Source organism: Vipera berus (genome assembly GCF_964194415.1).
Source record: "Vipera berus genome assembly, chromosome: 1".
NCBI classification, from domain to species: domain Eukaryota; kingdom Metazoa; phylum Chordata; class Lepidosauria; order Squamata; family Viperidae; genus Vipera; species Vipera berus.
Genome location: NC_138202.1, coordinates 4640533 through 4656892, shown reverse-complemented (window position 1 = coordinate 4656892; position 16360 = coordinate 4640533). Strand labels below are relative to the sequence as shown.

Below are 16360 nucleotides of genomic sequence, written 5' to 3'. Positions count from 1 at the left end.
CAAACGGGCCGTCGCCGTCGCGCAACCGGGAACCGGTTCCATCACACATAAAAAAATGGCAACCGCATGTGTCCGCGCATGTGCAAGAAAAAACCGTTTTGCGCATGCGCAAAACATTTTTTTGTGCATGCGCGTGCATGCACACACGCACACAGCTCCCACTTTTTTTTTATGTGTGATGGAACCGGTTCTCAGTGGCTCTTTTCCTTTTTCAGGTTGCCGACCCCTGGGCCAGGGTTTCTTGCCTGAGCAGGGGGGGTTGGACTAGATGACCTCCAAGGTCCCTTCCAACTTTATCGTTATTATTATTGTACAGGTAGTTTACCGACTTACAACCAGAATGGAGCCCAAGCTTTCTGTCCTTAAGCGAGACGGTTGTCCAGTGAGTTTTGCCTCACTTTACGACCTTGCTGGCCGCAGTCGTTAAGTGAATCGCTGCAGTGGTTAACTTAGTGGCGCGGTCGTTAAACGAATCCGGCTTCCCCGTTGACTTTGCTTGTCAGAAGGTCGTAAAAGGGGAATCACGTGACACCCGCCCCCCCTGGGGACGCTGCGACCGTCATAAATAGGTTGCCGAGCCTTCGAATGGCTGCCGCGGTCATTAAGGGTGAAGAACGGTCATAAGGCCCTTTTTTTCCAGCCCCCGTCGTACGTCCGAACAGTCACTAAATGAATGGTCAAGGACGACTGGGTGAGCATCTCAATTTTGAATGGTATGCCAGGAATACATTTGCCAGATGGGGGAGGAAAAAAAAAACCACCTCAATTTCTTTCTAATTTTTTTCTTCTTCTCTGGAATGCGAGAAGGAAAAAAAAAAAGGGGGGGGAGGAATTATTATGTTCAGAGATATTCAATTAAGCCTCCGGTTGGGTTCAAGGTTAGATGCTGACGCAACTAAGCCGATCATGTTCAATCATGTTCAGTGACTCAGAATAGAGGTGGAAGGGACCTTGGAGGTCTTCTAGTCCTGCCCCCTGCTCAAACAGGAGACCTTATACCATTTCAGACAAGTAGCTGTCTTTTTAAAAACTCCAGGGACGGAGTACCCACAGCGTCTGGTGGCAAGCTGTTCCACTGGTTAATTGTTTTCACGCAGGTTTCTCCTTAATTCCAGGTTGCTTCTCTCCTTGGTTAGTTTCCACCCGTTGTTCCTGGTCTTTGCCTTTGGTGCTTTGGGAAATAAGTTTAATAATAATAATAATGATGATAATAATAATAATAATAATAATAATAATAATAATAATAAGAAGAAGAAGAAGAAGAAGAAGAAGAAGAAGAAGAAGAAGAAGAAGAAGAAGAAGAAGAAGAAGAAGAAGAAGAAGAAGAAGAAGAAGAAGAAGAAGAAGAAGAAGTTGGAAGGGACCTTGGAGGTCATCTAGTCCAACCCCCTGCTCAGGCAGGAAACCCTATACCATTTCAGACAAATGGCTGTCCAGTCTCTTCTTGAAAACTTCCAGTGTTGGAGCATTCACAGTTTCTGGAGGCAGGTTGTTCCACTGGTTAGTTGTTGACACACACCCCTCCTCCTCCCTCTCTTTGGGGCAGCCCCTCAAATACTGGAAGACGGCTATTCTGTCACCCCCTAATCCTTCTTTTCATTGAGCCTTGGTGGAGCAGGGGGCTAATGCCTCCTTAAGTTACACCAGCTGCCTGCAATTAGTGCAGGTTCGAGTCCCACCAGGCTCAAGGTTGACTCAGCCTTCCATCCTTCCGAGGTAGGTAAAATGAGGACCCAGATTGTCGGGGGCAATTAAGCTGACTTTGTAATAATGCCGCTTGGGGTGTGTGTGAAAGCCCTAACAAGCAGGCATATACATAGAATGAAGGCTACTGCTAAGCTTGTAAGCCGCCCTGAGTCTTCGGAGAAGGGCGGGATATAAATGGAATTAAAATAAAAAATAAAGTAGGCATAACCCAATTCCTGCAGCCGTTCTTGATATGTTTTAGTCTCCTCCAGGCCTTTAAGCATCTTCCTTGCTCTTCTCTCCAGCCGATGTTCTGTGCATCCACCCCTCTCAATTCTGGCAAGAACCTCGGGGTGAGGGGGGGAGGGGGCAAAGGGATTAACCACCATGAACAGCAACCAGGAAAGTCCGCAGGATGTGGGTTTAAGAAATCAAAATGGCAACACCTGGGTCCTGCAACCGAGGCTCTTCGTGGTTGGTTTGTTTTTTTAAAAAAATCTGCCCGTAGATAGTTTGCAAAGCTTCTTGGCTGGTGGGACTGCCCTGCGCGCCAAAACCTCTGGCGCCGATCACAACAGCACAACATTCTGGTTCACAACATCTGACTCACACAACATTCTGGTTTGTTTTGCTTCCGTTTTTTTTTCCATCGTGCCAGATCTGGCTTAGCCGTGGATGCAGGCAGCGCCTCGTTCCTGAGCTGTACACCTAGTCGCTAAAGGGACGGCGCTGAGACGGCGAATCGCTCGTTTAGTGACCGTTCGAAGTTACGACGGTGCTGAAAAAGGGGCCCGAGGACCGTTTTTCACGCTTAACGGCCGTCGCCGCATTCCCCCTGGTCACGGGATGAAAATTCAGATGCTGGGTGCTTACTGGTAGTCCTCCTCTTACGATCGCAACGGGGCCCCAAAATTTCTGTTGGAAAAGGTGTCTTAGGTGGGTTTTGCCCCACTTTACGACCTTCCTCGCCATGGTCGTTAAGTGAATCACTGCACTTGTTCAGTCACAGCGGTTCTGGCTTCCCCCATTTGACTCTGCTGGTCACAAGGTCGCAAAAGGGGGGATCGCGTGATCCCCCCTCCATCGTAAATATGAGTGAGTTGCCACGCATCTGAATTTTGATCACGTGATCATGGGGAGGCTCTAATGGCTGTTAAGTGTGACCTACGGTCGCAATTCCCCTTTTTTCAGCGCTGTTGTGACTTTGAAACGGTCGCTAAACGGACAATTGTGTGTCCAGGACTGCCCCGTAATTCAGATTTACGAGAATTACACTCCCCGGGATCACGCGATCCCCTTTTGCAAGCTTCTTGACTAGCACAGTCAATGGGGGAAGCCAGATTCGCTTAACAACCGCCTTATTAGCTTAACTGTGGCGATTTGTTTAACGACTGTGGCGAGAACGGTCGTAAAACGGAGCAAAGCTCGCTTCACCAAGGTCTCGCTCGGCAACATAAATTTTGGGGCCATACGTTGAGGACTACCTGTAGCAGCAGCGCGCAACTTCACAACGTCTGGCAGCCGCTGGTAGGGTGTAAACCAGGATTGTCCAACATTAGCCACTTTTAGACTGGCAGACTTCAACTCCCAGAATTCTGGGAGTTGAAGTCCGCCAGTCTAAAAATGGTCAAGATTGGACATCCCTGAGATAGACAGTCTGACAGCAGCAACATGGGTGTTTATCCCAGATTTTGGGTGTTTTGTTTTTAAACCCCACCTGGGAATCTGGTAGATCACCCAGGGATCCACCTCTACCCTGAGCTACCGCAGTTTGAGCCAAACGAAAGAAATTGAAAAGAAGGTCAACACACTGAACGGGCACCCAGCCAAGCACAGCTGGCGTGGGCCGTCTCGGCACGCTGTCCGTTCGGAGACTGGCTTTCCGGGCAGGCAGTCTTTTGTCTGCAAACAAGCATTCCTGCGAGCCCACATCGGAACACATTTGCTCGTGACATTAAAGCGGTGGAAACAAAACCCTCCAATGGGTAACGGCATTCAGACATGCAGTGGTTTTGATGGCCTTCAGATGCCAGCTGGGAGCTTGAACAGTCTCTGGTTGGTGTATAAATTGTGTCAAGCCATGCTAGATAATATAGTTTGCTGCATTAAACCATATTTAGCTGTGTTTCTACTTTGCCCTAAAGTTAAACTGACATCTAAAGAATAATTCTTAAGCTAAGTCATACTAGTTTGCTGCATCAACTGTAATTAGCTCTGTTTCTGTTTCACATTAAGCCAAAATCTGGAGAAGACACAATGTGGCTTAGCATGATGGCTAATTGTTGGGCTAAGCTGTACTAGTTTGCTTCATAAATTATAATTGGCTGTGTTTCTGTTTCACATTAAGCCAACATCTGGAGAAGACCCAATGTGGCTTAGCATGATGGATAATTGTTTGGGCTAAGCCATACTAGTTTGCTGCATAAACTATAATTAACTGTGTTTCTGTTTCACACCTAACCAACATCTGGAAAAGACACAATGTGATGTAGCATGATGGCTAACTTGGGGTAAGCCATATTAGTTTACCTCATGAACTATAATTAACTATATTTCTATTTCACACCTAACCAACATCTGGAGAAGACACATTGTTATGTGAAGACATGCTAGTTTACTGCACAAACTACAATTAGCTATGTTTGTTTTGCACTACTAAACCAACCTCTGAAGTGTGGCTTAGCATGATGGATAATTGTAAGTGGACACAAGTGATCTCCAAGATAGCTTAAAATTTTTCAGTTTTCCAGAATTCATATCACCCTGCTTGATGATCAGGCAGTAGTCCGATTCACACATTTTGCTGAACCATGGTTTAGTTAAGGGTTTACTGGATCCAGCCAAATTAGCTAAATTCACACAATGGGCTTAGCGACGAATCAGTTTATAAAACAAGGCCTACCATGGTTTGAGCTAAAGCCCAAGGAAACCACAGCTTGGCTTAGCGCAAGCCAACTTGCCTCTGGAAATGTTGGGGCCGTACTGGCTAAGGAGTCCTGGGAATTCCTCTTCCAACATCTCCTACTTCGGGAATGCCGGCGTCTTGCAATTTGCCAACTCTGTGTCTGGGGTTTGCAGTTTAGATGCCATGCAAAGAAGATTAGGCAAAGAGAGGTGTCTAATTACTTCCAAGGAGCCTCCATATTCAAGAGCATTCAGCCTTACAATGATTAGAACAGTATTTCCCAAGCTTGTCAATGTGAAGCTGGGTGGACTCCCAGAATCCCCTAGGCAGCGTCTGGTTACCTCCAATGAGCCTCCATAGTCAAGAGAAATTCTAAATTAAAATAAGTTAGCAGAGTTTCCCAAACTTGGCAACTTGAAGCTTGGGTGGACTTCAACTCCCAGAATTCCCCAGCCAGTGTTTAACTATCTCTGAGGAGCCTCCATATTCAAGAGCATTCTGCCTTGAAATAACTAGGGTGACATTTTCTAACCTTGGCAATGTCAACTCCTAGAATGGAGTTTCCCAAACACGTTTATAACACGTGATGGTCATAAAATGAGCTGCCCATGTATCGGATGGGATTTTATGACCTTTTTGCCACTGGTCATTAAGTGAATCCTCATGGTTGTTAAGTCTATCTGCAGCCTGGTTGGACCGGTGTGTGTGTGTGTGTCCTCGGACCATGCTTTCAAGAACACTGGCCTAGAAGAGTGGCAACTGGAAGACGGGTGAACGTCAACTCCCAGAATTCCCTAGGTGAGGTCTAATGACCTCTGAGGAGCCTCCATATTCAAGAGCATTCTACCTTGAAAGAACTCGGACAGGCTTTCCCAATCTTCGCAATGTCAACTCCCAGAATGAAGCTTCCCCATCACGGTTGTTAACGGGCTGTGATGGTCATAAAACGGGCTGTGTCATGTGTCGGACCGGATTTTATGTCCTTTTTTTTGCAGCGGTCATTAAGTGAACCATCGTGGTTAAGTGAATTTGCAACCCGGCTGGACTCCCGGGTGTGCGTGCGTGTGTGTGTGTCCGTGGATCACGCTTTCAGGCACGCTGGCCTTGGTGGAGTAGATAACTCACAAGCTTGGCAAATGGCAGACAGGTGGACTTCAACTCCCAGAAGTCTCCCGTGCTGGCTGGGGGAATTCTGGGAGTTGAATTCCACACCTCTTAGGCTCTGGTGTTCCAGCACATCTGTATTTGTCTTCCGGTTTAAACACAGAAAGATGCAATCCGGAAATCGTCTGGAGGAATTCCAGCTTTTTCGGTCCCTAGCTGCCAGAGGGAAAGAGCAGATGGCAGCCCAGCTGGTGTCACAACCCTTGTGATGAACCACAACCACACTGCAGGTGAGGGCTTCTGCCAAGCCAGAGGCGGAAACCGGGCCACGGAGGGAGGCTCGGCTGGAGAGTTGTCTGACTCGTTTGTCAACCTCTGGAAAGGTTTTATTATTCACGATGTGGTCCGGGAAACCCAAGCCAGGGTGGCTGGCGTCACTGAAAGCACACAAGGGCAGGAAGTGTTTTGCTGCGATGTTGACAGGTGTGGGTTGTTCCCCCGTTGTGCAGTCTTCCAGGCCTGCTACTCAAGAGTTGCGTAAGAGTAAACAATTGTTGGGAGTTAAGAGTCACATCTTAAAACGGGAAGATTCTTCAAAGGGAAATGCACCGGTGGCCCTCGACTTACGAGCACAACTGTTGCGAAGCGAGGCAGTCGTTAAGTGAGTTTTGCCCCGTTTTACAACCTCTCTCGCCACCGTTGCGAAGTGAATCCCTGGGGTTGGTTGCTAAGCTAGGAACGCTGCTGAAATCGGTGGCTTTGATTGAGAAAAAACAAACAATGAATGTTGGTTCCACTGGGAAACCGCTCTTGGACTTTGTGCTTAGGGTGGTAGGAGAGAAAAAAAAGAAATTTGAGTTTTGCAGATTAGATAGATCTGTCGATACACAAACGGCTGGTATAAATTATTGCATAAAAGCAAAAAGTTGAGCTGGTGTATTATGACAGGGGGTCCTCGACTTACGACCACAATCGAGCCCAAAATTTATGTTGCTAAGTGAGACATTTGTGAAGTGGTTTTCTTGCCATTTTGTGCCTTTTCTTGCCACATTTGTGAAGTGAGTTTCCCCTGCAGTTGTTAAATGAGTAATGCCGTTGTTAAGTGAATCTGGCTTCCGGCGCTGACTTTGTTTGTCGGAAGGGCGCAAAAAAGGGGATCGTATAATCCCGGGACGCTCCAACCGTCGGAAATATGAGTCGGTTGTCAAGCAGCCAAGTGTAAATCACGTGGCTGTAGGGATTCTACAACGGTCGTAAGTGTGAAAAATGGTCGTAACTTTTTCCAGTGATGTTGTAACTTTGAATGGACACTAAGTGAAGTGTTGTAAGGACTACCTGAACTTCATTCTACTGAGCCAAAAAGTCAGAAGTCAACGCTTTTTTTAACTTTTTCCCCTATACTTTTTTCTTTTCTAATATTTCCCATTTTCTTTTTGTATTTTTATATCTTGATAAACTAATGTAAATTGGGTGAGTTACAACTCCCAGAATTCCCCAGCCAGCATGCTTTAAGATGGGTGGACTTCAACTCCCACAATTTCCCAGCCAGCATGCTTTAAGAAGGGTGGACTTCAACTCCCAGAATGCCCCAGCCAGCATGCTTTAAGAAGGGTGGACGTCAACTCCCAGAATCCCCCAGCCAGCATGCTTTAAGATGGGTGGTCTTCAACTCCCACAATTTCCCAGCCAGCATGCTTTAAGAAGGGTGGATTTCAACTCCCAGAATGCCCCAGCCAGCATGCTTTAAGAGGGGTGGACTTCAACTCCCAGAATTCCCCAGCCAGCATGCTTTAAAAGGGGTGGACTTCAACTCCCAGAATGCCCCAGCCAGCATGCTTTAAGAAGGGTGGACTTCAACTCCCAGAATTCCCCAGCCAGCATGCTTTAAAAGGGGTGGACTTCAACTCCCAGAATCCCCCAGCCAGCCATGCTTTAAGATGGGTGGACTTCAACTCCTAGAATCCCCCAGCCAGCCATGCTTTAAGATGGGTGGACTTCAACTCCCAGAATGCAGTCTATTTAAATTTAAAGGAGGGAATTAGCATTCGTGGGTGTGCTTGGGCTGGTGTTGTCAAAACGTCAAGATGGCAGCTGCAATTACAGGATCAAACTCCACCCGCTGACTTTTGTTCCTCTCCGCACGGGATGACGCTCCTGTTAGTCAGCCCATTATTCAGCGTGTGGCACCGCGAGTTCACGGGCCAGGCCTGAATCCATAAACCGGACAATGTGTTCGCTCCGTGCGATGTGCGGTTCCAGGTCAGGCAATTGTGAAGGCCTGCGTAACTGGGCTGAATAAATTTTAGATCTAGGCCGCAGGGGGAGGCAACCTCGGCTCTTTTATGACTCATGGACTTCGACGCCCAGCTGTGCGGACTCAGGAATTCTGGGAGTTGAAGTCCATTGAGTAATAAAAGAGCCGAGGTTGCCTACCCGATCTAGCGGGTCCCCAACCTCCGGGCTGCAGCACAATAGCGGGCTGCGCGAAAGGCAGGCGGGTGGGCGCAGGCAGCTCCCCTCGCGCTGGTGGTCCCCTGCTCTTGCGCGAGGGGAGCTGCCCGTGGGGGCACACGCACCCTGGCCTGACACTCCACATGGGCGGTTTCCCATCTCCTCCCCCAGCTGGGCCACCAAGCCGCCTGCTTCCGGTGCTCCAAAAACGAAGCGGCGAGAGCAGACGCCGAGTGGGACGAGCCGCTCCGAGCTTGCTTGTTGTCTTGCGGACGTTTCATGACCCAACTAGGTAACATCATCAGTGCTAGAGAGGAGGAGGAGGAGGAGAACTGTGGGGTCCTTGGTGCTCTCTGAACTTATGTTTTGTCTTGTAGACGTTTCATGACCCAACTAGGTAACATCATCAGTGCTAGAGAGGAGGAGGAGGAGGAGGAGGAGGAGAACTGTGGGGTCCTTGGTGCTCTCTGAACTTACTTTTTGTCTTACAGACGTTCCATGACCCAACTAGCTAACATCATCAGTGCTAAAAAGGAGGGGGGCTTGGAGGAGGAGGAGGACTGTGGGGTCCCGGGTGCTCTCTGAGCTTGCTTGTTGTCTTGCAGACGTTCCATGACCCAACTAGGTATCATCATCAGTGTTAGAAAGGAGTGGGGTTTCTGGGGAGGAGGAGGAGAGGAGGAGGAGGAGGAGGAAGAGGACGACGACTGTGGGGTCCCGGGTGCTCTCTGAGCTTGCTTGTTGTCTTGCGGACGTTTCATGACCTAGCTAAGTAACGTCATCGGTGCTAGAAAGGAGTGTTGTTTGCTGTCTGTTTTATATTTGGGTGTCTGGCCGAGCGCGCCTGGCTCACCTGGGCTGATTCACCGAGGCTGCCTGCGCAGGACACCCAACCCGCTTTTCGAGCCTCGGTGAGTCTGAAGAAGCCCGAGATCGTGTCCCCCAAAGTTCCTCTTCTCCACGCCAGAAGCTTTTGCAGACAGACAAAAGGCTTCCGGTGTGTGTGTGTGTGTGTGTGTGTGTGTGTGTGTGTGTGTGTGTGTGTGTGAGAGAGAGAGAGAGAGAGAGAGAGAGAGAGAGAGAGAGAGATGGAGAGATCTAATGTGGCTTCGGGCCTTCTGTCCCTCTGCAAAAGCTTTTGGCGCGGAGAAGCCTGGAGGAGCGAGAAACTGCGCCCCAAAAGCTTCTCTCCCCTCTTGCGGGAGTGGAGCCACCCGCACATGACAGTCCAGCGCTCACGCGGCCCGTCCCCTTCTTTCTTCCTCCCCCACCCCAGCCGGGCCACCAAGCTCAAAAGCTTTGGGACCGTTGCGTTAAGCCACAATCAGAAAATCTGTCTTGGAAGCCCCTTTGTTGCCTCTCGTCTTCGCCTCAAAGAGTTCTGGAGAATAAATCCCCCCCCCCCGCTTCCATTGCAGGTATTCCTCGGCAGCTCGTTTAGTGACCGTTCGAAGTGACAACGGCCCTGCAAAAAAAAAAAAAAGCGACTTACGGCCGTTTTTCACCCTTACGACCGCTGCAGCAACCCCCGTGGGTCAGGCAATCCAAATTCAGGTACGCCTGACAACTGACTCGTATTTACGATGGCTGCAACGTCCCGGAGTCACGCGATCCCCTTTTGCGACCTTCTGACAAGCCGAGCCGATGGGGAAGCCAGTGATTCGCTTAACGACCGCGCGGCTAACAACTGCCGCGATTCGCTTAAACGACGTCGGCAAGCAAAGACGTAAAACGGGGCAAAGCTGACTCAGCAAAGGTCTCGCTTAGCAGCAGGAATTCTGGGGGCTGAGCTGTGGTCCACCGATATTTTCTCCTCTTTTGTTAAGGAAAACCGAGGCGGACAGGCAGGGGGGGAACCAGCCGGATTTGAGGATATAAATCTGGCTTTTTATTCAGACAATTGCTCCTTATCCATGGGGTGACTCTTTTTTGGGGTGACCATTCGATCGATATACGGGGAAGAGGTTGCGGGCCGGGAGAGAAACTTCGTGGAGGGGATGGTGCACACTTGCACGCCCACACGCGCTAATACCTGCAAAGGGATCGACTTTCCGCAAGTCTTTTTTTGGCTAAATCCAAAGGATCAGATCCTTTGCAATTTCAGTTGTTGTTTTTTTGCAGCACCGGATCCGAGACGCCGTAATCCCGTCCCCACTTCGCTTCTTGCGCATCCTAGAAGGCCACCGATGCCGCGGAAGAACGGCGTGGAAGGAGCGAGCCGAGTCCAAGGGGGTCACACGCGTGGCTTCCGGTTCTTCCCCAAAGGTGTTCTTCTAAAGCGGTTGCTCGGGTGGATCCCAGGATCCGGGAAAGGAGACTCTCCCACCATTTCTTCTCCGGGGTCACGAGGGGGGGGTGTCCCGCGGGGCTCACAGTTCATCGTGGGATTTTTCGGCCACGATCATCAGCTTGGCGAGCTGGGAGCGGAATTTGCCCTCCCGGTGAGACACTGGAAAGAGGAAGAAGAGGACAGGCGGTTGGGACTCTGAGGTGGTGGGACCCGCTTGGTTGGCAGGCGGGCTTGCCGAGACCGGCGAGCAGAAGCCAACCACAATCGGAGATGAAGAGGGAAGGGGTTTTTGGGGGAAGTTTTTGCGCCCTGGAACCTACTCTGGCTGAATTGGAAAAATCAAACCAACCGTTTGGCCAACAGAGAGGAAGAATTATCGGGTGGTTTTTTTTTAAAAAAATAATAGTTAAAAATGTGCTCGCTCTAACCCGCTGCCGCGAATAGGTCTACGCAATCTGAGCCGTTGGGTCCTTGGTGGTCTCTCTGAGCGTGGCGGTTTTTGTGCAGACGTTTTGTGACCCAGCTAGAGAACGTCATCAGGGCTAGAAGAGGGTCAGTGGGGTTTGTGGAGAGGAGGAGGAGGAGGAGGAAGAGGAGGAACGTGGGGTCCTTAGTGCTCTCTGAGCTTAGTAGCAGAAGGAGAAGGAGAAAGAGTAGAGGAGAAGGAAAAGGAGAAAGCGGTGGAGAAGGAGGAGAAAGTGGTGGAGGAGAAGGGGAAAGAGTGGTGGAACGGAAGGAGGAGAAAGTGTTGGAGAAGGAGGAGGAGAAAAGAGGGCAGTTGTGGGGTCCTTGGTGCTCCCCGAGCGTGGTGGTTTTCGTGCAGACGTTTCGTGACCCAACTAGAGAACGTCATCAGGGCTAGAAGGGGGTCAGTGGGGTTTGTGGAGAGGAGGAGGAGGAGGAATGTGGGGTCCTTAGTGCTCTTTGAGCTTGGTGGCAGAAGGCGAAGGAGAAAGAGTGGAGGAGAAGGAAAAGGAGAAAGTGGTGGAGAAGGAGAAAGAGTGGTGGAGAAGGCAAAAGTGTTGGGAGGAGGAGGAGAAGGGGAAAGAGTGGTGGAACGGAAGGAGGAGAAAGTGTTGGAGGAGGAGAAGGAGGGCAGCTGTGGTGTTCTTGGTGCTCCCGGAGCCTGGTGGCTTTCTTGAAGACGTTTCATGACCCAACTACAGAACATCATCAGTACGAGAAGGGAGTGGGATTTGTTCTCTCTTTATATAGAAGTGGCTCCCCTGTCAGCATTAGTGGGAGACTGTTATTTTTCTTCTCTTGGTTAGGGCATTGTTTTCCGCCTGATGATTTGTCTGGTGTCAATCCCTGCTTATCTAGTTTCCTCATTCTGTAGAGTTCTTGGGGATTCTGAGCTTGTTTTCTTGCAAACACCTCATGACCCAACTAGGTAACTTCATCAGGGCTAGAAGGGAGTGTAGGGTTTGCTCTCTGTTTATATACAAGTGGCCTGGTGGGAGGGTCTTGGTGAATTCACCAAGAAAAACACCAATTCCTTAATTGAGCTGTTGCTTAGTCTTGTCTAGGTTGGCAGTTCCGTGATTGGGGTAATTGTTTACTGCTTGATTGTTGGTCTAGCACAAGGGAAGACAACCTTGGCTCTTCTACGACTCGTGGACTTCAACTCCCAGAATTCCTGAGCCAGCTTGGCTCAGCTTGGAAAACTCTCCCTTTCCCCTCAGCGTGGCTGACTCAGGAATTCTGGGAGTTGAAGTCCACGAGTCATAAAGCGGCCTAGGCCAGGGGTAGGCAACCTTGGCTCTTTGACGACTCGTGGACTTCAACTCCCAGAATTCCTGAGCCAGCATGGCTCAGCTTGGAAACCTCTCCCTTTCCTCTCAGCGTGGCTGGCTCAGGAATTCTGGGAGTTGAAGTCCACGAGTCATAAAGTGGCTTAGGCCTAGGCCAGGGGTAGGCAACCTTGGCTCTTTGACGACTCGTGGACTTCAACTCCCAGAATTCCTGAGCCAGCATGGCTCAGCTTGGAAACCTCTCCCTTTCCCCTCAGCGTGGCTGGCTCAGGAATTCTGGAAGTCCACGAGTCATAAAGCGGCCTAGGCCAGGGGTAGGCAACCTTGGCTCTTATGACTCGTGGACTTCAACTCCCAGAATTCCTGAGCCAGCATGGCTCAGCTTGGAAACCTCTCCCTTTCCCCTCAGCGTGGCTGGCTCAGGAATTCTGGGAGTTGAAGTCCACGAGTCATAAAAGAGCCAAGGTTGCCTACCCCTGGCTCTAGCATTAATCCTGGTGCTAATCTCGGCTTATCTGGTTCTTGATTGCTAACAAGCTAACGAAACGTTTAATCCCTTGGTTTTTTACCCTTTTAATATGATTTTATTTCTCTTCTAAGTTTCGACTGGGAGCTGCCTGGAGCTGGCGGGAAGATGGGCGGCTATGTAAATGTTACCAATAAATAAATAAACGAACTCACCTGTCTGTTCCGTGACCAAGAATTCCTCCTCTTTTAATGGGACATCGTCCTGGCCTCCGACGCTAGCCGTGGACTACAAGACAGAAAAGCCATCAGCCAAACAGGAATGTCCGAAGGGCTCAAGCGTAACGGCCTGTCCTGGGACCAGAGGGAGGTGGGCCCGGGGCGTCTGCGACGAGTTCAGCAAAATCAAGGCAGCGGCCCTAACTATGGGATCGAACCCCAGCTAGGAAGTAATAGTCCAGCCAAGCAAATCCCCTAGCCTACAGTAAGGTTTCTCAACTTCGGCAATGTGATGGTAGATGGTCTTCCAGTCACAGAATTCCCCAGCCAGTATGGGTGGACTACAACTCCCAGAATTCCCAAGCCGGAATGGACGAGTCATCAGAATGGACTTCAACCTCCAGAATTCCCCATCCCACATGGAGGGACTTCAAGCCCCAGAATTCCCCATCCCACATGGATGGACTTCAAGCCCCAGAATTCCCCAGCCCACGTGGAGGGACTTCAACCCCCAGAATTCCCCATCCCACATGGATGGACTTCAAGCCCCAGGATTCCCCATCCCACATGGATGGACTTCAAGCCCCAGAATTCCCCAGCCCACGTGGAGGGACTTCAACCCCCAGAATTCCCCATCCCACATGGAGGGACTTCAACCCCCAGAATTCCCCATCCCACATGGATGGACTTCAAGCCCCAGGATTCCCCATCCCACATGGATGGACTTCAAGCCCCAGAATTCCCCATCCCACATGGATGGACTTCAAGCCCCAGAATTCCCCATCCCACATGGAGGGACTTCAAGCCCCAGAATTCCCCATCCCACGTGGAGGGACTTCAAGCCCCAGAATTCCCCATCCCACATGGATGGACTTCAACCCCCAGAATTCCCCATCCCACATGGAGGGACTTCAACCCCCAGAATTCCCCATCCCACATGGAGGGACTTCAACCCCCAGAATTCCCCACCCCACGTGGAGGGACTTCAACCTCCAGAATTCCCCATCCCACATGAAGGGACTTCAAGCCCCAGAATTCCCCAGCCCACATGGAGGGACTTCAACCCCCAGAATTCCCCATCCCACATGGATGGACTTCAAGCCCCAGAATTCCCCAGCCCACATGGAGGGACTTCAACCCCCAGAATTCCCCAGCCCACATGGAGGGACTTCAACCCCCAGAATTCCCCAGGTGCCAAGCCGGCTGGTGAATTTCGGGAATTGAAACCCATGTGTCCTCAATTTGCTCAGATCAGGAAACTCTGCTCTAGAGACTGGGACGTACTGGGGGTCAAGCAAATGTGGCTGAGAACAACAATGCAGTTAAGGGGGGGGGGGTTGTCCTTAAAAGACAACGTGACCCCCATTTAAAGAATCCGATGGGATCTTTATAAGGAGAAATATACTCCATCATAAGGAAACCGGGGGGGGGGGGGGAGGAGGGGGAAAGAGATCTTTGCTGAACCAAGAGTAGACTAAGCTTTGTAACCAGGAGTAGGACAAAGAATGGAGGCAGTCGAGATACACCATTTAACCCCCCCACACACACATTATTTACACTTTTTAAGCTAAAGAGTTTATTTATCACAGATCAGGAGTCTTCAAACTTGGCCCTTTTACGACTGGTGGACTTCAACTCCCAGAATTCCTCAGCCAGGCTGAGGAATTCTGGGAGTTGAAGTCCACCAGTCGTAAAAGGGCCAGGTTTGAAGGACCCTGGTTTATGACTGGTGGACTTCAACTCCCAGAATTCCTCAGCCAGGCACACGTGTACGTGTAACGTGCCGATGTTATGCTAACTCGAATAAAGATTCCTTAAGGCAATACCTCAAAGTTCTTTGTCATCTGTCGGAACCATGACACTATCGCTGTTACCCTAGTTCTGTCTGGGCCTCCTAGCAGAAGCCTCTGGACCCTTCCCTATCGGGGTGTGTGTGTGTGTGTGTGTGTGTGTGTGTGTGTGTGTGTGTGTAATCGCTTTTTAAAAAAATATTCTATTTACAATTGACCACTCAGAGGTGCTCACCATTAGACCAGCCTTGTCCTTAATATTGCATAAATTCTATCTACAGGTACATTATACATTATTATTTATTGTTTTAGCTTGGGCTTTGTATTTAATTCTCTTTTTAACTTTTGTACCTTGTATTTTATATGTGCCCTGTTCACCGCCCTGAGTCCTTCGGGAGAAGGGCGGTATACAAATATAATAATAAACTAACTATCCTTGACTTGCAACAGTCCGGCACACGCTTACGACCGTCTCGCAGCATCCCTGCGGTCGCAGGGTCCCCGGTGGGTCACGTGATCCCCCTTTGGGCAAGCTTTCTGACGGGCAAAATCAATGGGGGGGGGGAAGCAGGTTCGTTGAACGAGCACCGGGTTAGTAAATTCACAACCGCAGCGATCCGCTTAAGAAACTTTGCAAGACGAGTCGTAAAACGGGGCAAGGCTCGCTGAACAAATTTCTCACTTCGTGACGTAAATTGGGGGGGGCTCCGTTGTGGCCGTAAGTGGCGGATCGCCTGTACTATAGGTATACGTCCACCTTATCGGTCCCAATATAAGGATAGAGCTGGTTGGGCGGCGCCTCCTAGTGGTCGGTAGAAAATATAACAAGGGCCAAGAGGTTTTGGACTAAGCGAACTCATAAACCAGGGGTCTTCAAACCTGGCCCTTTTACGACTGGTAGACTTCAACTCCCAGAATTCCTCAGCCTGGCTGAGGAATTCTGGGAGTTGAAGTCCACCAGTCGTAAAAGGGCCAGGTTTGAAGACTCCTGATCTGTGATAAACTCTTTAACTTAAAAAGTGTAAATAATGTGGAAAAAAATGGTGTATCTCGACTGCCTCCATTCTTTGTCCAACTCCTAGTTACAAAGCTTAGTCTATACACGTGCCTGGCTGAGGAATTCTGGGAGTTGAAGTCCACCAGTCGTAAAAGGGCCAAGTTTGAAGACTCCTGATCTGTGATAAATAAAAACTCTTTAACTTAAAAAGTGTAAATAATGTGGAAAAAATGGTGTATCTCGACTGCCTCCATTCTTTGTCCAACTCCTGGTTACAAAGCTTAGTCTATACACGTGCCTGGCTGAGGAATTCTGGGAGTTGAAGTCCACCAGTTGTAAAAGAGCCACGTTTGAAGACTCCTGATCTGTGATAAATAAAAACTCTTCAACTTAAAAAGTGTAAATAATGTGGGGGGAAACGGTGTATCTCGACTGCCTCCATTCTTTGTCCTACTCCTGGTTGCAAAGATTAGTCTACAGACGTGCCTGGCTGAGGAATTCTGGGAGTTGAAGTCCACCAGTCGTAAAAGGGCCAAGTTTGAAGACCCCTGTCATGATCTAAAATGAGAAAGCAACCCCTGGATTCAAACTGGCATACAAACCCTGGTTAAGACACCACCTTTCCCCCAACCCCCTCCCGGTGGGGACTCACATAAGCCACGGCGTACTTGATCTTTGCTCCTTTCATTTCGGCTTTAA

At 49.6% G+C, this 16360-nt stretch overlaps 1 protein-coding gene across 1 annotated transcript in view; it reads right to left on the bottom strand.

Annotated features, from left to right (window-relative positions):
• Positions 1–9977: 9977 nt before the first annotated feature.
• Positions 9978–16360, bottom strand: part of MYDGF (myeloid derived growth factor) — a 25392-nt gene continuing 19009 nt past the window's right edge. The window contains exons 4-6 of the mRNA XM_081314985.1: positions 16314–16360; positions 12872–12944; positions 9978–10595 (exon numbers count right to left, since the gene is read on the bottom strand). The exon at positions 16314–16360 is cut by the window's right edge and continues 35 nt beyond it. Of these exons, the coding sequence (XP_081171111.1) occupies positions 10516–10595; positions 12872–12944; positions 16314–16360 (200 nt within the window). The 3' untranslated portion in view covers positions 9978–10515. The remainder of the gene's footprint in view (positions 10596–12871; positions 12945–16313) is intronic.